Genomic DNA, 26866 nt, shown 5'->3' with positions numbered 1-26866 from the left:
ATGACAGATTTGAGAGAGCTATATTATTTTCTTACTATAGAGATAATCCATACTGATGATAAAAATATATGGTTGTCAAAGAGAGAATATGCTTTAGATATATTAAAAAAGTATGGAATAGCTAATTGTAAGCCAATCTCAACACCTATGAATGTCAATGTTAATATTAAAACACGCGAGGATGATGTGATTGAGAACATCACTATGTATAGAAAAATTGTGGGCAACCTTATTTATTTGACAATCACTAGACCAAATCTAAACTATATGGTTGGTTTGGAGAGTCAATTTATGCAACCACCACGAAAGCTACATTTAGTTGATTATAAGTCAATCTCGATACCTCTAGATATTAATACTAAGCTTAATGCACATGAGGGTGATATGATTCAAGGCTCCACTATCTATGTATAGAAATATTGTGGCTAGTCTTATTTATTAGACGATCACTAGGCTAAATCTAAACTATACACTTGGTTTGGCGATTCAGTTTATATAGCCACCACGAAAGCCTGTATGGATACAATGCAATGCACATTGTGCTATGGCAAGTCTACATTTGGCTATACTTTGTTTTATACTACACGTGCACCATTGGATTTGCATGGTTACACAGATGCAGATTAGGTTGGTAGTACTTCATAGAGGTGGTCTACTTGTGGATTTATGTTGTTCTTTGGGAGTGGTGTTGCTCCTTGGAGTAGCAAGAAAAAGCCTACAATTGCACTATTTAGAACTTAGGCAAAGAACAAGTTTGTTGCAATTATAGTATGTGGGGTAGCTTGGCTACACAAGCTAGTTAGTGATTTGGGGCTATAAATGGACATGAAGGTTATCATCTACTGTGATAACCTTTGTAGCATTTAGTTGGCCAAGAATATAGTGTATCAAGCATAAATCATACACATTGAGGTCCATTATCGTTTCATCAAGAGCAAGTTCTAACAAGTGACATTAACTTGGTTTATGCTAGTGTAGAGGATTATACTTCATATATTTTCACTAAGGCCTTGAGAGTTGAGAAGCTCTACCACTTAAGGACTATGCTTGGAGCACATGAGCTCATATTGCGCTCTAGGGAAAGCATTGAGCTGCATACCTTTGTGATGTGGCAAGAATTTACTCACTAGCATGTTAAGTGACCGATATGGAAGGTATGCTAGTGATTCTACAACTAGACTACCCTACGCAGTCCACTCTTGGTCATGATACATTCATTGTGCCACTTCATCTATTCTTAGTGGATTTACACTTCACAATTGCATATGCATGTATCTTAAAAGAATAAAGAAGAAGAAGAAGATTTCAACTCTACGTCTCTATGTGCTCAAGTCTCCATTGTGTGTGTACACTTGGTTGCTTCACCTCTCTCTCTCTTCTTATCTCTTTATATTCATGTCAATGTCCACATTCAAATTAGCACCACCAATCATGTTTTTGGTAGTGCAAACATGCCTTTAGGAAACCCAACAAATACCAATATGTAAGGAATCCCTTTTCTAAAGCATAAAGTGGATATCCGGAGTGATCTCCTACAAACTGCTCTTAGGGTGCATGATTATCTACACCACTTTGAGGCACACATGAAAAAGCCATGCTTGAGATTTTCAATGAAGAATTTCGAATGCCCAATGAATAATCTAGATTTCTTGTAATATTGCTTTTTTAAACAACTTTTCTCTGATATGCCAAGGCATATAGATCAAATTCAATGTAGCTAATAAGAGATGACCAAAAAGTGTTAAAATGTCACTTGGATGCTTCACCAAACAAGTCCAAGATGTCTAGTGCCATACCAACGCTATCCCAATCACTCACTGTTCCATATCATAAAGGTGTCATTAGTCAATGCCTATCCAACAAATGCTAATTTGATAGAAGGGATAAGTCAACTAACTACCCATTATCAATCAAATGTGACATCATGAAAACAAGGTGTAGTACAAGAAAAAAGCAAGAGACCTAAAGGGCAACCCTATCTAACTAATTGAGCATTAGCAAAGGGCTCAATGATCCCACCATTTAGCATGACTCGAGAAGAGACATCCCTACTGATAGTATACATCAAGTGAGACATGTGAGACCCGAAACCCATAGTCTACAAGAGTTTAGCTAGAAAGGACGATTCTAAATAATCAAAAAGCTTCTCTTATTCTAGCTACATAAGAACAACCTCTTGATTGGACTACTACACATACTCAATACCCATTTATACATTTACAATGTTATGTAAGATCTTACCCTTCATGAAGCCACATTGATTCGAATGCACAATAGTAGAGAGATGCTCATTAAGACAATTAACCAACACCTTGAAAAAGATATAATATATGCTTTCCGTCAATGAGATTGATCTCCAAGATTTTAGCATTGCAAGGGAAGGAACCTTGGGGATCAACTTAATAACCTCCTCCTCCAAGATGCATGCATAATTCTAGTGGCCCAAACCTCTTGGTACATAGTTGTCAAATGCTTAGCTAAGTGAGTAGCATAAGTCTCAAAGAACTCATTCATGAGACCATCCAAACCAATAATTTTTTCTCTAGGCAAATATTATAAGACATCCATGACCTCATCTTCATGAATAGCAACCTCCAAATCAACATGAATATTGAAAGGAACATGATCCCAGATCAATGGCATAAAACACCAAAAGAGTGGGTAATTTGATCAACATGGGGCTACCATGAGCTACGATCCATAAAATATTGCCTAGATAGATGCATGATAGACTAAGGATCTCTAACCATCGACTTATAAACATTCTATAACCACACTATATTCTCTCGTGCAAAGGATACATGCAACTTGTGATAAAAGGAATATGATAGATAGAAGTTTTGCTGCAAACCTATCAAAGCCTTAAGCATGGCCTATCGATAAAAATTGTAACTAAATGTGATTAAGATCACTCGTGTGAAGTCAAGGGTAACAAAAATGTATCATCTAAAGAGTCGAGCAATAGGAAACAAATTGAAATCTTTCATGAACAACCATGATGACATCAAAGTGCCGCATCACTTTGCCCCCAAGGTAAAACAACTTGAATCCATGATATTAAACAATCCTATCTAACTATTGATTTATGACTCTTATACTCCACAATGCATAACACATCCCATGCATTTCAATACTTTGAGCATCCAATCATCTAGAAAATCTGCCAACATTACAAAGGCATTCTACCAACGAAGATCAAACTTGGAGGTAAAGGGTTTATCCTCATCTTAGAAGCTAATTGCAAATAGCAACAATCCCAAGGAATAATCACCTTGCCCTTCTTATCAAAGGCAAGTTGTGGCAAATTCCAAGAGCAATCTATGCAATCTCGAGTTACCAAACAACTTGAAACTAAGGGGAGCCATATCAATTACAATGCACTAATGAGAAGACTTATCCTTTCCATATACATATATATGGAAGGAGGCTTGAGATCCTCTCATCGTGCCAACTGGCAACTACCATCAAGATTTTTCCCCTTTTTGGTATGAACATCAATCCAACCAAACTCTGCAGAAGCTAAAGACAACATGTTTATTTGCCATTAACCAAATCTCTGTGCAAGGTGTTCATCAATGTTACACCCATCAACCATCAAGCCTACATCAGAGTGAAGATGAACCATGGCATCCATTTTTCCCAAGCATTCAACCATGACATTGTCCCACTTTCCACGATAAAAATGACCCACAAAAGTATCGCATTCAAGTCTAAACCTCAAGGGATGCACATTAGAACAATTCAAGCGCAACAACTAAGACCTTTGCGTGTAGCATCCCATAACATTCATGGGCAATTTCAATTTGCTACCCACATGCTTGGAAACACCAAAACAACGCCAATGGCAATCATCACATCTTTCAATAAAGGGCGAAAAAGTATTGAACACCCTTCAACCTCAACCCATACTAGGCATTCTTGTTGAAGCAAACACTCAAAATCAATTATGGCCCACCACAATTAAAAAATAGAGCCAACTTCCCTAAAAGACCATTAGGACTCTTTGTAGATTTGGACCACACAATTCAAGTCACTTCCTTGGGGACATAGACCTAGAGTCACAATGCAAGGCACTTCAATGCCACATAAAGCATCTAGCCACCCACAGTTCGATCCTACGCCACCCACTCTATCCCCCATCTCACACAACCATACATCCATTTGCATATGCCAAGCATCCATTTACAAATTAGATTGGTCATAATGGGTCTAACTTCTCAACTTGATCTAATTTGATGCGGCATGTCTTGGATTTCTAAGGCATGTGGAGATTTCCAAGGAACGCCAGCCCGCCGACCCCCACTGGTGTAAAAAGAATCTTGGCCGTGAAAAAGGGTATTAACACCTCTTTTGTGAAGTGTCGAAAAAGAGTGCAGCACATTCTTGCGTCCACCTCAATAACCAATTCATCATCCTCTATCACAGTCCAGAAAATTATTGCAACTATGCTCTACATACTCACCCAACAAGAAAGTGGTAAATTCCAACGAATGCTCCAGATTCTAAGAATCGTCCAATCGGATGGTGACCTGGGTATACGAGCGCACCGGAGGCGCTAGAGTGTTTGGGTCATCAGAGCTCAAGTGTTTTGAGGAGGCAAACCATCAGCTCCCTACTCATTGCTTAAGTGTCTTGAGGAGGCAGGTCATCTGATCTCTGTCACGTTGTAGTCTGCAGGTTGTGTGTATCTTTGCCAGGAAAGGCTGGACATGGCGATGATTCTCTCTCTCTCAAAAATATATCAATAAAATGCGAGGGATCTACACACGTTGCTGCATCGACAAGTCAATTCACATACCACACACACATGCATGCAAGCCCACCCATGTACACATACGCACAGACGCACGCATACAAACACGTGGCTGAAGGCAAGTCTATAAAATGTGAAGCACTTTCCATCAGCACATTGCAGCATTAACGAATACACCCGCACAAAGGTTAAGATAACTGGCAGTGCATATGTAAAAATTCCGTACCCAGTTATCATTAGTCCAGGATGTAGTTAATACTTCGTTACATGCAAATCCTACATACACATCTTTTTTCAATCTTTAGTTTTATCTAGGTGGTAAAGAAAGGCCAGCTGGCTGCTGACTCTGTGGAAGAATAAGAGCAAGTTTAATAGTCCGTTCTTGACAGAGTCTTATTGGATTAGGCAGCCATAAAAACCTAGCTGCACCTTGAGGTCCAATAAGAAAGACCCTTACTATTACATACCTTTCACCGGCCCGCAAAGCGAGCTCCCACTCACGATTACTTATCTCAAACCAATCCTTATTTTCAGACCATGTTGATTTCACCTCTATGAGCTTGCTTTCCCCATCCAGACCATGAAGTTCTATGTCATATGGCAAACCACTTTCTTCTGATGCATTTATCCATGCAACAGACTGCGGTCCATGCCTCTCTAACAAGTAGTCAAACACAACTGCCTCTCCCAAACGGCCAGTGATTTCTTGATATTGTTCATCAGCCCGGCCAATAGAGAGCTGTGGTCTATCAGGAAAACTCATATGATCAGTGGTACCTGATGCAGGAAAACCAACATTGAAGCCTTCCAAAAGGCCCTCCCTTGGTATCATATCTGCTTTGGTGTAATTCACTGCAGTAGTAGCAAACGCCTGTTGGAACATGCTCTCTGTGTTTCCCGCTGTGGTAGGATTATTTACTGCATTGGAACTGCCAGATTTACATGGATCACACTCAAGGGTTGCATAGTTAGTGTCCTTTGGAAGCTTCGTCTTTTTCTTTTTTTCTATCTCCTTCAGGACTGAAGCAAGTGACTTTTCACAAGCTGCATACCTGTCTATCTGGGAAGCAGGGGATTTCTTGGTGGCTAGACTCCAAGAATGCGGTGGCCAAACATTATCAGTAAAAAATTTCCCATGGCGTCGCTTTCCTCGATCTAAAACAGGCACTTGCTCCACTGGAGGAGTGTCAACTACCACTTTGCTGTTAAATGACCACTGGTTTTCAGCCTCCTGTGGAAATGGATCAACCCCTTGGGATGAAAGTAAGGCTTCAAGTTCAGCTTGCTGACTTCCAGAGTATACTGACAAAGTGATTAGGTGCAGAAAGTTTGCAAGCTGTAAATTTGTTGTCCCATTGAAAAACAATCTGGAAAACTCCAAAAAGAGGGAGTTCAAATTCTCAAGCTGACTAGCATAAAAAGTATCACCCTGCACAAAAACAAACCACATATTACATAATGTAAAAACACTGCATCATTCAATCAAATCCTCAACAGTGAAAAAAGATAAGTTTTGCCTCAAGGAAACTTCACGCAAAAAGCATTCTGCTTGGTTGGTTTGTCTTTTCCTCTTCATTACTTCAAAACCCAAACCCAGGAAAGCATTTACATATACTTGGCAGATGCATGCCTTCGTATAAGTTCTTAAACCAAACACAACAGCCTATAAGCAAGACAGTATCCTGTAGGATGGGTGATAAGTTTCTAGCCCCTCCTTGAGGGAAATATGCCTGGACATTTTGCACAAGCCACAATCATTGCTGGTGAGCATAGAGTTTCCCCAAGCTAGCTTCCCACCTCACCACAAGGGTCCTCAACATATATTAGATGGATGTGAACAAGGGGAACATGAATCGATGGTTGTATCTAGTACAACATGCATCATGGCTGCGAGGGGCCACGGTCTTGCTCAACCCAAGAGATTTGCTGCGCCAATACACATGATGACTACCCTCCCACCCGTTGTGCCTTCTTTCCACCTTCTATCTCTCTCACCTTGTACGGCTACTCAGCACCAATTGCACCTAGCTTGACTAGTCACCACATGCCTGCCTGCTTGCTGCCCACCTTCCTGGCTTGTCACCACCTGCTCACTGCATCAGGCCTGCACTACCACTCCCGCCAGTCCCCTTCTGAATCACCGCCATCACTGCTCCTCTACCCGTCACCTACTCTACCTCCCAGTCTTTTCTTGCTCCCCCCTTCCACTGTAATGGGACAAGGCATCTTCATGGTTCATCTCACATCTGTGGATGCAACACAGGTCCCCCCTATGGTGTCTGTAAAGGGGATGACCGATGGTACAATGGCTTCATAATCTCCGCCTTTGGATCTCATCATAGGTTACCTCAGCACCCCATACACAATCATGGTGGACTTCAGTTCCCTCTTAGGCACTGTCCTTCCAACATCTTTAGTCAATGCATTGACAAGAACAGGGGTGCCAAAGGGTTGTGTGTCATTGGAAAATGTCAAGCAGATACCCAAAGTATTGCTTATTCAATCTAGCAACTCCATAGTTAGTGTTGAAATGTTTATTAATGTTGCATGTGTGTGGTGCCTTTTAGAAGATAAAGGCAAATAAGAACTATCACTAATAGTGTGGAAGCATAAGTATGCACATATGGCTGGGTAAGGATGATGAGTTATGCAATGTCATCGTACCTTCTTTCCCACAATGAATGATACTCTCCCTTCATACTCTTTTCCATTTGGTATTAGAGTCATTTTAGATCCTAGGAGCTCATCTCACACTAGCTTAGTCTCTAATCACTTTATCATTAATCTTAAGCATGCCATCACATTCGTACATTAAATACTAAAACAGACATCTTTCTGCTCCAGTTTTTACCTGTCTTGCTATTTCTGGTAGATCATGCCTACCCTCATAGCAGCCTCACTCATAATCACTGGAATCGTTTTGTCCTGTTTCATATTTTGAAGTTTCGAAGTTTTGTTTCGCATTTCACTTCATTAGTTACCTTGAGGTTTCAAGGTTTTGAAAAATATTATTTATATTAACTAGAGTTATTATACATTAGCAATATTAGAGGAACAAATATAGATCTACATATGGTAATATTAGAGAAAAAAAATAGATTCCAAAAATTAAAATGTTCACTCCACCTAGATCCTAGAACCAAAAGTCTGAAGCCTAAAACAAAGACATACATTTCACCTTGGACGGCAGTCTACTCCTTGGCACTTGCCTTCCAACTATTTATGACATACATACAAATCCCAACATATAGGCCACAACATCCATAAAATACATAATATAAAGTAAAAGTAAAAACTGATATTCATAAGTCAAATCCTTAGGGGAATGCATTTGTCCGTCAAGCAGATGGAGGCCCAAAGCATAATGCATTAAATGCTCTCCTCCTCACCTAGCTGTTGTTATTTTTGGTAGATCATGCCTATTCTCGTATCAGCCTTACTCATCATTGGGAATGTTTCGTCCTGTTTTGGGTTTCGACATTTTGAGGTTTCATTTTGCCTTTCATTTCCTTAGCTACCTTGAGGTTTCAAGGCTTCAAAATATATTATTTACAATCATTAGACTTACTATATATTTGTAATATTAGAGGAAGAAAAATAGATCTACATGTGGCAATGTTAGAGAAAGAAAATATATTCATAAAATTAAAATGTTCATTCCACATAGGTCCTAGAGTCGAAAGTTCGAAGCGTAAAGCAAAAACATTCATTCCACCTTTTACGGCAGTCTACTCCTTGCCTTCCCACTATTTATGGCTTACAAATCACACATATAGGCTACAACATACATAAAATACATACTGTAAAGTAAAAGTAAAAACTGACGTTCATGAGTCAAATACTTGCGGAGGGGCATTTGTCAAGAGGCACAAGCCTAAAGTAGAGGAGGTGGAGGAGTCATCTATGGAAGAGGTAAAGGAGAGTATGGGGAAGGAGGAGGAGGAGAAGGTGATTGTCTATGCGAGGAGGGCATCGAAAAGAACACAAGTTGTAAAAGAAAAACAGCCTATGTGTTTTTAAAAATAAAAGAAACCCTTCAAAACATAGCAACAAAGAAACGTGTTTCTTTGAGTTTCAAACAAAACATCTCTTAAAGTAAAAAAAGTTTTTTACACTAAAAAACCTGGGTTTTTTTTTGTTGAGGGGGGACCCAAAAAAATGGGTTTTCCGATATAAATTGCTCGGCAATGTTAAACATGATCATGATGATGAGTAATGACTCGTGAGAACTCAAGATTTTGGATGACAGACTTACTTTTACGGGATTTTGTTTAGCTATTGGACTTTATCAATCTAGTATCTAGGTTCTATTCTAGTCTTGGGAGTTCATTATTATACGACTTTAGTCTCATTTACGAGTTATTGATGATATATTATGATTCATTCTGAATTTTGACATTTTGTTAGTTTATTTTGAAATGAGAATCATGATGTTGCAACTTGACTCGGTCCATATTGCACATGAGCTATTTACATGTTTATTTTGATTTTCCGTGTGTTATATATGAATCATAATGTTTGAGGTTTCGGCCATAGTATAGCTTGTCTAACTTTGACATAAGTCAATAATGGATCATGGATACGTGACATATTATTCTAAATTGACTCTCATGTATTATCACTGAAGCTTGATTGGCCTGTCTTTGTTTAAGAGAGAGTTCCATAGAGGTTTAAAACCTCTTTCCCTAGTTAAAACTATTTTTAAATCCCTATATAAAAAAACCCATGTTTCTTATTTTATCCCCTCTTGAAAGAAACTTACAAAACACGTTCCTAACATTTCGTTTCTAAACGTTTCTAATGCATTTGGCTTTATGCTTTAAAAACTTTTTTTTTTCTAACCCCATTTCGTGCAACAAAACAAACCAAGACTAGATAGAGTACAAGGTGATCGATCACACGAGGGTGTGGAAATTCAAATTTTGTTTTGCAAATATTTTTTCGTTTCATGAATCCATTTTATGAAATGAAACGAAGGTTTCGCATGTTTCAAGGTTTTGTGTTTCGCCCTATTATTTGGTTACTATGGTCGTACTATGAATTGCATTTGCAATACTTGCTGCCAACTAAGCTAAAGAGAGATTCCTTGCTTCCTACCTTCAAGTAACTAGAAGAAGCAAATAAGGCTACAAAAGCTACAACAACAACGAGTAGAGGCCTTTTTTCTTGCTCGCTTGCTTCATGCCACTCTTCCCTTTCCTTTTGCCATTGTTTCATGAAACGGGTCTGTGCAAGCTTGTGAAACAATGGCATAAGGAACACAAAGAGGTGATTACAATGTATAGAAAGCTTCCCTTTCTTGTCGATGGCAAGACATAATACGCAGAGATGAAACTAGCTTTCTTTGCACTTAATTTTATTCTCTTTTGGGATTTTGCCGTTGGCTTGCCAAGCTTTGACTTGTTCTGCTCTGCATCTAACAGCTTTTCCCTTGGCTGTTGTATAAGCTTCATAGTCTTTCTCTTTATTTTCTTCTCCTCCAGCTCAATTCTCTTGCGCCTCTGTACCAGAACTGACATTGGGTTCACCTTCTTACCTTTCTTCTCATTAAGGCAACAACCTTGCAGCTACTATGGTTAACGCAAAGGCCCACTTCTAGATTGTCAAGAGTATAGAACCAAATCTAGCTTGGGACTTGATCAACAGTTGCAGCACGAGTAGGATCTCTTTTTCCTTTTGTTGGTAAGATCCTAAGAAGCCTACTAGGCGGATCCAATTCATTCGTAGGCAATACATAGTATTTTGATCCTTTCTCTTCATTTTAAAAGCAAGTGAAGTGCCAGATAATTGATTGCATAGATGAGTCATAGGTGGGTAGAGATTGTGAAATAGGTAGCACATGATAAGAACCAAGATGAATATGATGATGATAATGAAAATGATTGATGATCCAACCTTTGATCCAACTAACAAACAGGTCTATGATGCTTCTGAAACCAACAAAAAGCATGAGAGACTAAAAAGACCAAGAAGCAAGAAATAATAACAACATAAAGAAGCACCAACACAAGCACATGTGTTTGAAGACAAGGATCAACAAGAACACAAAAGATGTCGGCTGCTGCCATCTTCGCGGTCACGAATGGAAATAATCTCCTCACATCAGGCTTCCTATCACTTCCACCTCCACAGAAAAGCAACAGATTAATCGTCCTGTCATCTCCTCTTCTTAGATTTTTTACGTGCCACATGTGCTTTATCTTCATCCTGTTAGAGAGAATTCTAAAAAATAAAAAAATGGTAATCTATGGAGACCACCTGTTCACCATCTAGAAGTTGCACAAAAAGAGTCTAGACAAGGGGAGACTATCCAAGTAGTGTAATCTCTCTCTCTCTCTCTCTCTCTCTCTCTCTCTCTCTCTCTCTCTCTCTCTCTATGATCAAGTTTGAATTGTTAAATTGAAATATTTACAAAGGGCCTTCTAGCCAACCAAGCGAACCCAAATATATGTAGAAAGCAACACATGGAGCCAAAAGGCGATAAGAAATGCATGGCTATAACAGCAAAAGAAGGATATCATGGAGTGGACATAATTGGGGTGGTATAAGTGATATCCCTTCACAAAGCAGACCCCTCTCTAAGGATCACACCACCCAAAAACAAGGAACTAGCTTGATACAAGAGCAATCCTCAAACGCAGCCCACGTGACCACAGATACCTAAGGCTGAATCAAAAATAAATGCACTGCATGTCCACTAGATGTGCCAAAGATCAATTCAATGCAAGAAATGAAAAAGAAGGGTATGCTCCGACTGTAGACAACACCTCGCCCAAAACCAAGAACACATGATTGAATGTTAACTATTTCTTGCATAAAGGTTGATAAACTTAAAGAATAATCAGATGTACAAGATGCCATCTCCCTGGCATGCAAAGGCCATCTTTAGTGCTCACAAATCACAATAGCCATGCATAGATCACACTTGCCATAGTTTCGGTGAAGTAGCAATGCTATTCAAAAAAGAGCTACAAATGATGACCCAAGTAGTTCATAGTTCGCAGCAATGAGCAGATCAGGTATATGTGGATGATAGTGTGGGCAAAAGAGCATACTCTATATTGCCATATGCTACTTCCCCTCCATGATGTCCTAATACGGTCCACCCCAGGGGCAACCACCATACATAGCCCTGATGAGGCTATATGGGAGTTCTCGAGGTAAGGAGATGTCATTCTACTACAGGACATTCAAGCTAAGACAGCCTACCCATCAAGTGTCCTTTCTTTGATGCATCTGAGGAGATGTTACAAGAGCAAGTTGTCTCAAAGCTACAAATAGAGAGAACATCCCATGATAGTGGAATTCACGAAGCATGGGAGGTATCTTGTAAAGATGGGTACAGCACATGGACAAGCCATACTCAATGGCTTAGCTAGCTACCCCCTACCAAGTGCCTTCACCCGTTACCCCCACCAACATGGTGCTAGCACATTAGATTATGTACTTGCCCCTTTGATGCTTATACCTCATATTTTGGATTTTACAGTCTCATCACGCCTTATCAGAGTTGCAGTGGATTGTGCTTACTTGTCATTCACTATAGATCTCCAATTCACCCATGGATAGACCCATCATGCGGTCCATCGATACTCAAGATACTACTACAAAAAGATGCCCACATAGAGAGCCTCCTTAGGTATGATACCTCAAAACAGCAAGTACAATGACGAGTGTTGTGAGACCAAAGCTCGCCTACAGAGAGAGATAGCATTGGGATCCACCTCTATGGATTGTAGATGTGGGGGTCTAACCTTGATCACCATTGCCAATCAAGTCACACTTACTATGGATGGAGATCAAAGGAGAGACTCCTTGTATCCATGATCTCTTAAGATGATCAAATGTAAGGCCTTGGTTCATCGTCAGATCATTAGAACTGAGTTAGTGACTACACTGATCATAGTAGAAGCCCTCACCCAATCAATCTCATACAATGTACATGGCCTACGAGATCTATCCAAACATAGAGACACACAATTGGCTCTTGAATCTTCGCCACAACTTGCCAGAGAGGGAGATATCTCATGTTTGTATACATAGATATCAACCTCGTTTGAGTTACATGGCTTTTGAATGGACAAACTAGCCCCCTTTCAGCACTTCCTCGATGCACCATCTCTTACTTTGAGCCATAAAAGATTGACAAGATCATTTGGGTGACTCTCACTCAACTAGATACCAGGAGGACATGGTTGGCACCAATGCTGCAAAAGCTCGGGACAAAGATGGCTTTCTACTAAGAGTATCTTCTCCATGCTATAGATAATGGCTTTATTGTTTGCCTTAGATACCAGACAGCCACCCTTCATATGGAATTACATGTGTTATCAGCCAGCTACACCCCTCCTCATATCAGTTAGAGATTGAGACTAGCAAATATAGATATACCACAGTCCAGCATTGCATTTTCGGTTGACCAGCATACTATGAGATTCAAGGCTTCTCATTGTCTATTCAAAGACAAATTTGGACCATTATCGAGATTCATGTATTACATTAATCAAAGATGCCTTGGCCTCTTTCTCCTTGAGATATGATAGCTTAGAAAGACACTCCTCAAGAGTACAACCCCAAGACACCCAAGACCTATCCCAAAGCAGCTTACAGATTTCTTCACAAGGGAGATCCATGATATATGAGAATCATCAAGGAGACCTCAACATTGCCACAATAGCATCTACACAAGGGACATTGATTGATCAAGCCATCCAACTTGGCCGATCCAGACATCCTAGACACTGACAAACGTCTCTGGCACATACATGTGCGGATACAGAAGATCATTGCTTGAGCTAGAGCTAGGCCATATGTACCTCCATGATACTCCTAGACTTAGACTTTTGTACATCGGGTTTCATCACTATTGCCTATGTCTATTTACATTTACTGTTCTTTTTCCAACAATTGCATCATCAAACAAATGGTTGTAACTCATGGTCTCATGGGTCGCCTTTTGCAAATGTTAATATATCATCATAATTCATCTCTCAAGCCCCACCCCCAACATAATGAGTGATTTATATTATATCAAAATAATTACAACATTACAGAAAAGTCACATGACTAAGAGTACAAACCTCACGGCAAAGTAGCAACAAAAATTGTTGTATGCCAAGGGACCAGTCTTCCCTAGAGAGAAGAGAAACATGTTGAACAAGATCCAACTGCCAATGTAGAAAACCTTTGAGCTTAGCAAGTTGTCTCTGAACACCAGACTTGGAATTAGAGACAAAAGCACTCTCAATAATCAAAGGCAAGGAAGGCCTCCCTGGACTGCAATGTTGTTTGAAGCTAGCACCACAAGTCCCTAAATCCTTGAGGGTTCTGACAAAGCCTTCTAGCGGTACGGAAAGACATCAAACCCCTGCAACTCACCAAAGTGGCATAAAAAACAGAAGATATACCCAAGCATGTCATACAATCAAATTTAGAACAGTCCTCTTGTTTCCCATCCCACAAAAGCTCGTGGAAACATCCAACAATTCCATTTGAAACGAATTAAAAACCAAGAGATCCTCAATAGGATGCCAGTGAAACCTTTTGAAGAACCAACTCAGTCATCACAAAGGAGAAAGATGAGGAGAAAGGGGAATCAACATTAAGAACATGTCACCAAGGACCCCGAATGGTTGTATTACTATGACCACAACTTGTTTTTCTAAAAAGAAATGAATAACAAAGACCCACGGATGTAGATCCATGCACATAGCACAAAAGAGAGACCATCGAAGAGCAACCATGTGAGTGTGTGCATCCAGGATAGCCCCACCACCCATACTTTTAGGAGTGTAAACATGGCACTTCCACATCCACGAGATGTCTACATGTTGGCCTAAGCATGAAGTACTTGCACAATTAATTGATAGTGAATAAAAGATAGAGAATGAATTAATCAATGGACAATAACTCCATGACAAAAAGAGAGGTGATGCACTAATGAGTAAGAGAGAATACAACACCAAAGGCGATCAAAATCAATAATGCCACACTTATGTGTCAATGTTAACCCTAGTGCAAAGAAAGCAAAAAGAAAATTTAAAAGACGCAAGGCAAAGCGAAAAAAGGCCGCCCCAGTTGAACAAATGGGAGGAAAAAAGGTCAAAAGCGCAAGGACAACCTTTAAAGTTCAAGGTAAGCGCAAAAGAGGAAAGGCGCAATTTAAATATAAAAGCGCACTCTAAATCCTTGTAAAAAAACGCCAGGCTCCCTCCTGTGCAATTTGTAAATGTAGACAGGCATTGGGTGAAGAGGCAATGCAAATAGAAAGGGAATAGGAAAAGACAACCTAGGTAAGATGGACGGTCATATAAAAATGGATGTGTACTCAAAGGAAATTAGGGTCACGGTTTTGTATAAAAGGCAAAAAGTGAATGACGAAGCTCATTCTTGTGTGTGGCCAAAACTAGCTCTCCTCTTCTTTTTCTTCTTGTTCTTGCCTACTTGAGCTTGTGCTTCAGAGAGGGACTGTGAAGGAGTGAGGGAGGTAGTGTGTGAGTGTGAGGAACCGTGGTGGAGAAGCTCTCCATCTTCTCCTCTCATCTTATTCTTTTCTTCTCTTCTTTTCTCTCGCGTGCAGCAATGGAGCATGGAGCTTGGAGCTTGGAGCTTGAGGATTCAGCTTCCTTGAGCTTGCACCTTGGATCGTGGAGCTACCTGAGTGCTTGAGGAAGGAGGCAACTCGATCGAGTATAGAGATAAGCTCACTACACTCATCGGTATAAGAGCGTATACGGCGGCTATGTGAGAGGTAGCCATTGCACTTGGCTTGAAACGCTTAAAGCAATAAAACATCCATGAGTCTTGGCGGTTGAGCTAAAGCTCCCACATTTTGGTTTTGTTGCCATGACCAACGGATTCAAGCTTTGAGTCCTTGCGCGCTTCAAATCAAGTATTGAAGTAGAGTTTGCTCCAGTGCTTGAGATAGGTACGAAGCAAGACAGTTGAAGAGGCATTCAATCTCCTTTGCAAGTAAGTTGTTCCCATTTTTGGATTTAGGAAAGTAGATTAGAGTAGTGTAAGTTGTTACTTGTGATTTAAATGCATTTACGTAAGGGCGAAAAAAAAAACAAAGAAATACACAGCATGTTGTCTGCTGTAATAGCAAGCCCAAAACAGAGAAAAAAAAAGGCAATGAGAGCTTCGATTTCTATGACCGGGCGCATTCAAAGGCTATAGGTGAGTTGTGATGATTCCTGACACCTTCTTGTTTGATTCTGGAGCTTGCTAGAGACTAGGAGAAAGCATCGAGTGCGATGCGTCGTCGAGTCTGCACGTGTTTTCGCCATCGTGGTCGAGTAGTCCGATTCCTAGAATTGGACTGCCCAAAATCAAACAGCCAGAATTGGACAGCCGACTTTGGGAATCGGACAGAAAAACCTGCAAATTAGACAACAAACAGGACATCAAATTTTGACAAACTCTGACCTCACTGGATCCTGTAGAGGCCAAAAGCCCTAGCCATAGGACATCCCATTGGATTCCTAGGTGAGTGAACGGGACAATAAAGCTAATTAACTCGAGAGCTAACATGTAACAGTCCAGAAAACAACTACAGCCACTGACCCTCAGCCTTGTATCCCGATAGAGACCCGTACTAATTGACCAAACCTGCTACCCCTCAAACCACATGCCTAGGAAGCTATAGAGACCAGAACAAACCACCTAGAGTGATTGTTAAACGCACGAAAGAATCAGGAAAGTGTATGCTGCACTGTATTGTTTTCATTGGATTTGCATACTACATCAATTAAACATTTGACACGCACAAAAAAAAAACAAAAGATGAAAGCTTGATTTCGCACAGCGCATCTTGAAGAGCACACCACTAGGATTTAAGTGCCCGTAACATTAAGAATTGCTTTAAATAACAAGAAACTCACCCAAGATAAAATAAGCTGAATGAACATTGGCCAACGACCCCAACCACCGGAGACTGAGAGACTTGAATCGTCAAGCCGATTAGGAAGAACAACAACAGGCACGATTAGGGACACTCCACCCAACTTGATCAATCTGGTCGACGCCCTAGTTGCTCAAGAAGTGAGTAATATGTCAAGAACCAATCCCAACCCGCTTCATGCAGGAGAATTCCCAGTCGACACCCAACAACTGACGACCCGGTATGACCTACAAACCAAAATGGAGCATCATGGTAGACCAATCAAGGACATCTTAGGCAATCTAGAGGAGGAGAGAAGGTTGGCAAGGGAAGCACTGCAAAGCATGGCCGCCTACAACCGAGAGCAACGAGCTCAAAAGCTGAGACAAGACATAGAAATGCGTGAAATCCAACGTGTGTTAGCTCTCGCTAATAGAGCCAGGATAGGACCAAATGCTGAGAGGGAGAGAGGCTTAGAGACTGTTCTTACACTAAGCGACTACGTTGCTAGCAAGGCTAGGAATCACCCCGAACTCTAGGAGCCAGACCAAGATACATGTGGTTGCTAAGAAACTCGACAAATATCAACCCACAGACAATGACCTGTACAACTTTGTGGAGCAGTTTGAGCAAGTATGCGAGGCGAACGGCCTCACGAACCTTGCTCAACGCCCACAAGCCTTCGAACTTTGCCTAGGAGACAAAGGACGGAACGTGGTATACTAGTTTAGATTATGCCGAACGCAATGACTTTAATACCCTCAAGAGTCTCTTCATCAAGAAATTCTCTGAGGCGGGATCATTGTTAGATTGATGAATGTCATGCAAAAGGAAAAGGAGGATATCCAAGACTACGTCACCCATGTGCAGAGTCTCTTCAAGAGAATCCCAGCCGCAGAGAGACCTAGCGAACAAACGGTTTTCATTATGTTCATAAGTGGAATCAGAAGTGAAGAGCTTTACAAAGCCTTGGTGAGCAACTCACAAGACCCACAACCCAAGACATCACTGCCTCTAGAACCTTAGAAAGAGCTCCGACCGCTAGTGAAAGATCCAACCAAAGGACCCATGACAAGGGAAAGAATGACGATCAGAGCCAGAAGTTGGCAGATGTGAAGCTAGAGTTGGCTAAGCTGCAAGAGATGATGAGAAGGCCCGCACGACCTCATGTGCAATGCGTGCATTGCGGAGAAAACCACCTTCCAACCAAGTGCTTGGATCCTAGATCTAGACCTTGTGCCAATTGTGGTAGGTTTGGATATGATGCAATAAATAGCCGATTACCAAGGCGGTTGCCATACCCACATCTATACAATTAGCCTTACTACCTAGGAAGTAGTAAACCGCCACATTACGGAAGGGGAGCTCCACTAGCTCTTGCAACACCCAATGATTCAAAGCCAACTATCCCTAGGATGGACATCAACCCCACAAGAATACCTACACCACCTGCACTCATCCACCGACGAATACATTATGTAAAGAAGCCGAACAAGGACGAAGCATACCTATACCCTTACATCTCGTATGACAACGAGGGTAATCCCAGCTTGATGGATTTCAAACAAGTGCCAGTGACGGCATTGGGCAAGGAAAGGGGTAGAGATCTAGGAGAACAAAACCAAGAACCCATCACATGCTGGACTTCAGATCACCCAAGACACATCTCATCTAGATGTCCTAAAAGGGAGCAAGCTAAACGAGACAACGCTGACCTGAGATGCCATAAGTATGGAATCACACACTCGTATGCCGAGTGCCCTAGGTGTTGGGAATAAAGGCCCTCATGCCTTCTAAATGTGCTCGAGTGTGAACACACACTTAGCACTTGTATTTTCATATATATATCTATCTAAAAACCTACAGTGGTGTACTCATCATTGTGCCCACAAATCGTACTCACTCTCACTCTCTGTCTCTCTCTGCTACTAACAATCCCTACGTGTCTCAATCCTTGCGCTCCCCGTCACTACACATTGGTATCAGAGCGGCAAGGAGTGCACACTTCTCAAGACGAAGCAGACAACAGGTGTTGCAGGAGTCTCAGGTGGACTCGACAAGCAACAGTCCACAATCAACAAGTGTAAAGAGCAATCGAGTGAAAGACCAGTGGGCGCCTGCTAGCGTGCGAACACAACTGACAGGTCAATGTCAGTCAGACAGGACCAACGCGACGGTCAAGCAGTTGTCGACAGGTCGCAACCCAGGTAGAACGACAGTCTGGTTCGCAAGCTTAACAGGCTGCAAACGACCACGCGACTGCAGGTGACCAAGTGGCGACCATGCGACTGCAAGCAGCCAGGTGCATGACAGACAGGATCAGTGGGGCTCACGGGCGCACGACTAATAGGTCAATGGACCCGTCATCCTTTTTTTTTTTCTTCTTCAAAATTTTTTGAAATTTCTCTTCACCTATCAGGGTTCATGCGTGGAGGCATAGCTTCCAATTTTTGTGCAATCTAAGCACAGAAATTTGGGGCTTCTCCAGATTGAGTACTGTTCATGCAAAATTGAGGCATCTGCATCAAAATTTGCAGACATTGTGTACATTTCAATTGGGGATTCCGCCAAAATAATTGAAATTTTGCTCATCTGAGTGAAATTTCTCAACATTGCATCCGTAAAATTTGGGGATTTACCTGTATTGGTGAAATTATATTCAGCTGAGTCAAATTAGATAACATTGGACCTGAGAAATTTGCGGCTTTTGCAAATTTTTGTGAAATTTTGCTAATTTTGACGTTTTATGCTTTCGGGAACATGTTTTAATGCAATTGGGACAAATTGGTCAGTGAAATTTGGGGGTTTTGCTGAAATTGCTCTATTTGGGCAAAATTGGCCTATTCTATGCATGTCAAAGACAAATCAAATGTATGGTTAATGCTTTGAGCACAAACAATTTTGGGCCTTTTGACTGTGCGTGTCAAATTTTATGCTCGTGGATACATGTACAACAGAAATTGCAGCTAACATTTGGGACTTCTCATGTAATGTGATGTATTTTCCCTTGGAACAGCTGTAATCAGTTGTGGAATGCTGTAGCACATGGTTTGGTGCTTCTAAAAATTTACTTACAGATCTGAAATTTCTGCTTCTACGTGGTCAATTATTGTTGGTTGGTACTTGTTTGTACCTTGGTCACTTGTGTGACAGTTTGGGCCTGCATTTGCTGAATTTTTTTGTCATATTTGGGCTGAAAATCATGGCTGGCAGCAGTGACAGCAGTAATCTCATGCACATAGAGAAGCTTGAAGGAGCACATAACTTTGCAGTCTGGCAAAAGCAGTGCTATAATATCCTATTGCAAAAGAAGCAAGCAAAACCGATTAAGACAAAAGGGGCAAAACCTGCAGATATGGAACAGGACGATTGGGATGAGTTAAATAAGCTTGCACGCTCAACCATCAAGCTGTCGATTTCTAACGCCTTGTTGTTTAACATTGAAGGTTTGGATTCTACATATGCTATTTGGACTCGACTGGAAGAATTGTATACACAGAAGAGTGTCGCAAGCAAAGCGTATTGGCTGAAAAAGCTTATGGATTTGCGTATGAAAGAGGGTAAAGCAATGTCTACTCACTTGAGTGAGTTTAACTCCTTTTTCAGCCAACCGGTTGCCTTCAAGTTCTTGATTGATGAGGAATTTAAAACTACATTCTTGCTTTGCACTCTTCCAGAGAGTTGGGATACATTCACGACTGCTATGAGCAATTCTAGTGCAATTCTTTTGTATGCTGATGTAGAGAGTGCTCTACTCATGCAAGAAATGAATCGGCATAACAATGCATCCAGTAAGTATTCCAGTGCTTTACATACTAGAGGCAGATCACAGCAAAAAGCCAAATCTAATAGCAAGGGACACAGTAAATCACGTGGCAAAGATGTTAAATGTCATCATTGTGGTAAGAAGGGACACTTAAAACATGACTGCTACAAATGGAAGAAAGAGAAAGGAAAGACCAAGAAGACAAATGATAGCAAGGAAGAGAAGAAAGAGAGTCAACCAAAGAAGAGCAGTGTCAAAATTCAAGAGGTGAATGTGGTCACTCATGACAGTGACAATGGGAATGACATACGCGATGGATTTCATACCACCTTTAGTGATGGGAAATGGAAAATCTGTAAGGAATCTAGAGTAATTGCCAGAGGTTGTAAAAGTGATACCTTGTATCCTCTCCATGTATCTAGCGTGAGTGATCATGTCGTTGCCATGACCGAGCAACCAAGTGTTTCTTTGTGGCATGGCCGGTTGGAACACATGAGTCAAACTACAATGAAAGTGCTCTCTTGTTTGGGTTACTTGCCTTGTCTTCATTATGCTGATTTTGAGCATTGTGATCATTGTGTTTATGGTAAACATGCACAAATGTCTCATAAAAAATCTCTTTCACTGAAATCTTCTCCTCTAGAGTTAGTACATGTTGTGCTAAGAAATGCACTTAGCCACTTAAACAGCCCCAAAACATGCTTATTTTAGGCTTATTTTGGCCAAAACCCTAAAACGGGAAGCAGATCGAGAAAGTTAAGTAGGAGAGAATCTAGAACTCTTAATTTTCTATAAATTGGCAGCCAACCTTCCACTCTTTCACAATCTCGTTTTTGCACGTTTCAAGTGTTACCAGCTTGCTGCCCACACCCCGGTCACAGAGGACATCTCAGCCCTTGCTGTCCATCATTGTTCCCTACAGTTTGGCGCCTGTTTCCAGCCCTCCACACGCTAATTGCTGCTGTTTCTGCCTGGCGATTGACTGTTGTTCATCTGCACTGCTGTTGTACAGCCTGCCACGCCAGCAAACTGCTGCGTTTGCAGACTCCAGCTGCGGCCCTGACAATTTTCTCTCTCATGTCTGCAGTCGATGCAGTCTTTCTCTCTCCTGCAAGCTATCCTACCTGCATTTTCAGTCTTTCTCTCTCTTGTAAGCTCCGTTTTTAGTCTTTCTCTCTCCTACAGGCTGTCCTGCCTGCGTTTTTAGTCTGTCTCCTGCAGGCTCCGTTTTTAGTCTTTCTCTCTCCTCACTATTGTCTACATCAGATCCAACTTCTCACTGCTACGTTTGCTGGTGTTCGACATCCGCACGCTGCCTTGCTGCGATTCGGGATCCGTTTGGAGTACGACACACTCTCCAGCTCATTACCCCTGCCCTGATCCGAGAGATACAGGAGTTCGAGGTTCAGTATTCATTCACTGCATAGTGTCTTTGCTGCATGAGCATCGTATTATTAGTAGTCATATCAGTTCATTTATTCATTGTGTTCATTGTCTCTGAGTTACTCTAAACCTAACCCTAACTGTGTTCTTTTTATCACTCTGTGCTTTGTCGTACGATTTCTGTTTATATTTCTGTGTTAGGGTATTTTTCTTTACATGGTATTAGAGCCTGGTACTCTCTGAGAAACCTAGGCCTTTGATCTAAAAGCTTTTCGCAAAAAGGAAGAACAACAGTAGGTTCAAATGACTTCGAACACATCAACACCGACTCACTCTCAAGATCAACATATAACGAGAACCGAGCGAGAGTGGGCCGATCAACTTGCTCCAAAAAGTTCCGACATGGTGGGAGAAACATCTGAGTACATGGAAGAAAAGATAGACAAGCTGACCTCTGAGGAATATAAACTGATCATAGCCTATCGACAAAAGAAAATTGAGCAGCTCGACCGAAGGATTGCCTTTCAAGAAAAGCTTCTAAATGAAGGTCTATATGGATTTCGCTCTTTAGATGTTGCACATAAGTCTGATGATATTGCAGGGCCGTCGAGACCTCCATCAGGGATGGGCCCCCCTCTTGGAGAGCAAGATCCGGAGTAGGTTTCATTCTTTCAGACTCTTCCGTCCTCTCTGGAGCGTATGGTGACAGGTCTAACCATAGGCAAGTGTTACCTCCCTAGGTGTGTCCTTCCCTTGTTGTGCCCTAAGTGTGAAGTGTGGGTAGAAAAGGGCAAGGGGGTTAGGAGCGAGGCCGACTGACCGCAGTCACCAGATGCACCTAACTTAAGGACCCTTAGGTGGAGGGATTGTGAGCAATATGCCGGACCGGCGTGTAGATGAGGATTTTTTTTTTTTTCGATTGGGTTTAGTAATAGGGAATTGTTAGTCCTCGTCCTCACGGGGGTGGTGAAGGAGATTTAATGAAGTGGATCAAAAATCTCCGACTCTGTAGGAAATTCTTAAGGTTCAAGCAAACCTAGAGAGAAGTGGTGGAGAGGAAAGGATGGCTACAGTGAGTAAACTAGCTGTTGCTCATGTCTTAAAAAACAACGATGCATAAAGAAGGGAGGAGGCTGGCTCACATCATGAGGCGGGTCATCACGCAGCTGTCGATTGTGTTCTGACAAAAAAAGAGCAGAGGAAGGCCGCGTTCTGCTGGGGTGGGGTCTTGCCTAAGTAGGATTTTTAGGAGCCTAAGATAGTTACAAATGATGATGAAGGTGGGATTCGGGCAGGAGGAGAAATCGGCAATAAAGCGTGTCATGGTGGCATCTAAGCTGTCAGAGGTGAAGGTGAGGGCCTAGGCTAAAGTGGTGGTACAGGGGTTGTATATTACAGGAAAGTCATAACGACCGTGGGCGTTTGCATCGAAGTCTACTCCTATTCGTCGAGGGTATGCCATGTAGTCAGGGTCGTTCATCTTTGAAGGGAGAGTGTTACAAAAGGCCATCCATGTGAATACTTTGTCATCGCAGATGTGCCTTCGCCACAGTGGTTGGCACTCGTATCCGTGTACACGGACCGAGGCACTTCAAAAACTTTATTCTGCCAGTATTCTGCATCCTCGATGCCCCAAAGGGTGGGATTCTTCTCTCTTTCTTGTAGCCACTATTGGCTTAGGCGGCTTCCGACATTGATCACCTCGTCCACTATTTTAGTGGGAAGCACTCTGTGCAGGGCATTGGGGGTGAGGAAGCTGAAGGTGAAGGGTTGCTTCTCATGTTCCTATCTCTCCCAATGCCAGGGCACTGTCCCAGTGGCACCGTTGCATAGCATATTGCATGAGCATGGCATCTTGCATCTCCCTTTCCATTACCCTATGCATTGGCATTCTCTTCATGTCAATCCATCTGTGCGCATTTATCCATTTTCAGTCTTTTGGAGTGGTCCACTCTAGGATCCACCATTTTCGTAGCATAACACATGGCAGTTTTCCTAACGGCACTTTCCCTACCCTTGCTTGCTTGCTTGCTTTGTTGGTCTTGCTAAGCCCACCGTTTTTTTTTGTCTCTCACATATTGAACACATGATTGGCACATACACTCACTTTTATTATCCTTAGGCACTTATCCTCGTCAGTGCGAGGGATTGGCTTGCTAGTTTTGTGAATAACTTGGATTTAAAACTCTCTTTATATTTTCCTATCTGTCACTTCATCGGCCGCTGCCCCTATATTACTTATGTATTTTCAAAACACTTTTCAAAAAAAAAAACAAAACAAAACAAAACAAGCAACTCCATTGTTGATTCCATCCGCCTTTGTAGGCCTTGATAGACTCTTGGACAGCAGACGAGCACTTTTGGTCCGATGCCCTGACCTCTCTGGGGTGATTACTTGTGCTCCCTTGCTAAGATATCAATCGCCTCTATAGTCTGGGAAAGTCACTCGGCAGCCGACGTGCACCTTTTGTCCGATGCCCTGGCTGCTTTGGGGTGGGACGCCTTGGGGTAAATCGAAATTTAGACTGGTCTACTTTTCTCGCCCTATTTTGGGCCCAAGAGAGGGTGTTGTGCTAAAAAATGCACTTAGTCACTTAAACAACCCCAAAACATGCTTATTTTAGGCTTATTTTAGCCAAAACCCTAAAACAGGCAGCGGATCGAGAAAGTTAAGTGGGAGAGGATCTAGAATCCTAATTCTCTATAAATTGACCGCCAACCCTCCACTCTTTCACAATCTCGTTTTTGCAGGTTTCAGGTATTACCAGCTTGTTGCCCACACCCCAGTCACGGAGGACATCTCAGCCCTTGCTATCCATCACTGTTCCCTACAGTCTGGCGCCTCTTTCCAGCCCTCCACACGCTGATTGCTGCTGTTTCTACCTGGCGACTGATTGTTATTCATCTGCACTGCTGTCGTACAGCCTGCCACGCCAACAAACTATTGCGTTTGCAAGCTCAAGCTGCCGCCTTGACAGTTTTCTCTCTCCTGTCTGCAGTCGCTGCAGTCTTTCTCTCTTTGGCAGACTGTTCTGCCTGCGTTTTCAGTCTTTCTTTCTCTTGCAGGCTCCGTTTTTAGTCTTTCTCTCTCCTGCAGGATGTCCTGCTTGCGTTTGTAGTCTCACTCTCCTGCAGGCTCCATTTGTAGTCTTTCACTCTCCTCACTGCTGGTGTTCGATATTCGGAGACTGCCTTGCTGCGATTCGGGATCGTTCGAAGTACGACACACTCTCTAGCTCATTACCCCTGCCTTGATCCTAGAGATACAGGAGTTCGAGGTTCAGTATTCATTCACTGCATAGTGTGTCTGCTGCATGAGCATCATATTATTAGTAGTCATATCATTTCATTTATTCACTGTGTTCATTGTCTCTGAGTTACTCTAACCCTAACCCTAACTGTGTTCTTTTTATCAGTCTGTGCTTTGTCGTACTGTTTCTGTTTATATTTCTGTGTTAGGATATTTTTCTTTACAGTACATTCCAATGTATGTCAGATGCCAGGATTATCTTTAGGAGGGAAAGAAATATTTTGTCACCTTTGTCGATGATGCTACTCGAAAGGTATGGGTTTACCCTATTCGTAGCAAGGATGAAGTGCTTGACAAATTTACAAATTTCTTAGCATTGGCTGAAAATCAGATCGATAAGATACTCAAGTGTCTTCGCACTGACAATGGTGGGAAATATGTGTCCAAAGCCTTTCAAGCATTTAGTGGCAGCAAAGAGATCAAGAAGGAGCCCATTGCCCCTCATAATCCACCCCAAAATGGAGTTGTAGAGCGTATGAATCGGACCATACAGGATAAGGTCCGTACGATGCTGTCCCATGTTGCATTACCCCATGGTTTTTGGGCAAAGGCTGTTATGACAGCCGTACACTTCATTAATCGATCACCAACCAAACAGGTCATTTGGGGGGGAGGGGAGTTCCCCAAGAAGCGTGGTCAAGCAAGCCACCTTCATATGCTCACCTAGAAGTGTTGGCTGCGAGGCTTTTGTGCACATTCGTAAAGAAAAACGCAGCCAACTTGAGCCAAAGTCGTGTAAATGCATTTTCCTAGGATATGGTGATGAGGGTGTAATGGGGTATAGATTATGGGATCCCGAGAAAAGAAATGTAATACGCAGCAATGATGCTATCTTCCGAGAAGATCGCATGCATCAACAGCCAGAAAAGACTAAGGAGGTCCTTAGGGTTGTATTCCAAGAAGAATACCTTTTGGACAGCAAAATATTCCCGCTGTAGAGCAGCAATACCTGCTGTAAATGAACCTATAAATGTAGGAAATGATGCTGGAAATGATCAGCCAGCTATTGCCCACGATAATGAGCCACTACATGTACAGGGACAAAGCAAGATTGGTTCGAAGGGATACAAGCAGGAATATGGAGTTGACTTTGATGAGATCTTCTCTCCTACAAGTCAAGATCACTACATTGAGAACCATTTTAGGCTTGGTTGCAGCTGAAGATATGCAGCTCATACAAATCCAAAGACCTATTGTGCGCTCAAGGCTACTACGAAGGCAACAACTAGATTTGGTTGCCCAAGTCTAAGAACAGTACGCATACTCCTCAATCCAATCCCTCCAGCCCATCTCCACAAAGCGGTGAGCCAACTAGGGATGAGAAAGTCATTGCCTCAAAAAGCACCAAATCCATAGAACCTCACAGAGTCTATCAACCAAAGCCGCCACCGGCCGCCCTAGTCCAACGGCCCTAGGCCAACTCAACCCAATACTTCCAGTGTCCCAACTACTCCACAAGCCAAGAGCAGTATATCAACCAAGCCGCAAGAACAATCTACCACACAAGTGGCCAACAGACACCTCATTGAACCACCCATGAGGCAAGCATCAATAGTTGAGCTATCCTACTCAGCCAAACTCCAGCCTCCCATAGGCCTTCGACCCTCCTATAAGTGTAAATATATCCTTGCGTTGGCCATGGACCTAGCCATGAATACAAGGGACGACTTAGTCACCTCCATCAAATGTTTGGATGCCACATTCACCACACTGGCTAGGACTTAGGCCACCTTGATGACACATTAGCAATTGAAGTGCGCTCCTTGCCATGCA

At 42.0% G+C, this 26866-nt stretch overlaps 1 protein-coding gene across 7 annotated transcripts in view; it reads right to left on the bottom strand.

The window, feature by feature from the left end:
• Positions 1 to 4862: 4862 nt before the first annotated feature.
• Positions 4863 to 26866, bottom strand: part of LOC148019207 (protein NO VEIN-like) — a 139107-nt gene continuing 117103 nt past the window's right edge. For all 7 annotated transcript variants that reach the window (XM_087660753.1, XM_087660751.1, XM_087660752.1 and 4 more), the window contains one exon: positions 4863 to 6182. In XM_087660753.1, coding sequence (XP_087516879.1) covers positions 5061 to 6182 — 1122 coding nt within the window. In that variant the 3' untranslated portion in view covers positions 4863 to 5060. The remainder of the gene's footprint in view (positions 6183 to 26866) is intronic.

Source organism: Lygodium microphyllum, chromosome 20 (genome assembly GCF_053477565.2).
Source record: "Lygodium microphyllum isolate KBCC chromosome 20, Lygodium_microphyllum_v1.1.10, whole genome shotgun sequence".
Taxonomy (NCBI): domain Eukaryota; kingdom Viridiplantae; phylum Streptophyta; class Polypodiopsida; order Schizaeales; family Lygodiaceae; genus Lygodium; species Lygodium microphyllum.
This window is presented reverse-complemented; position numbering and strand designations above follow the sequence as displayed.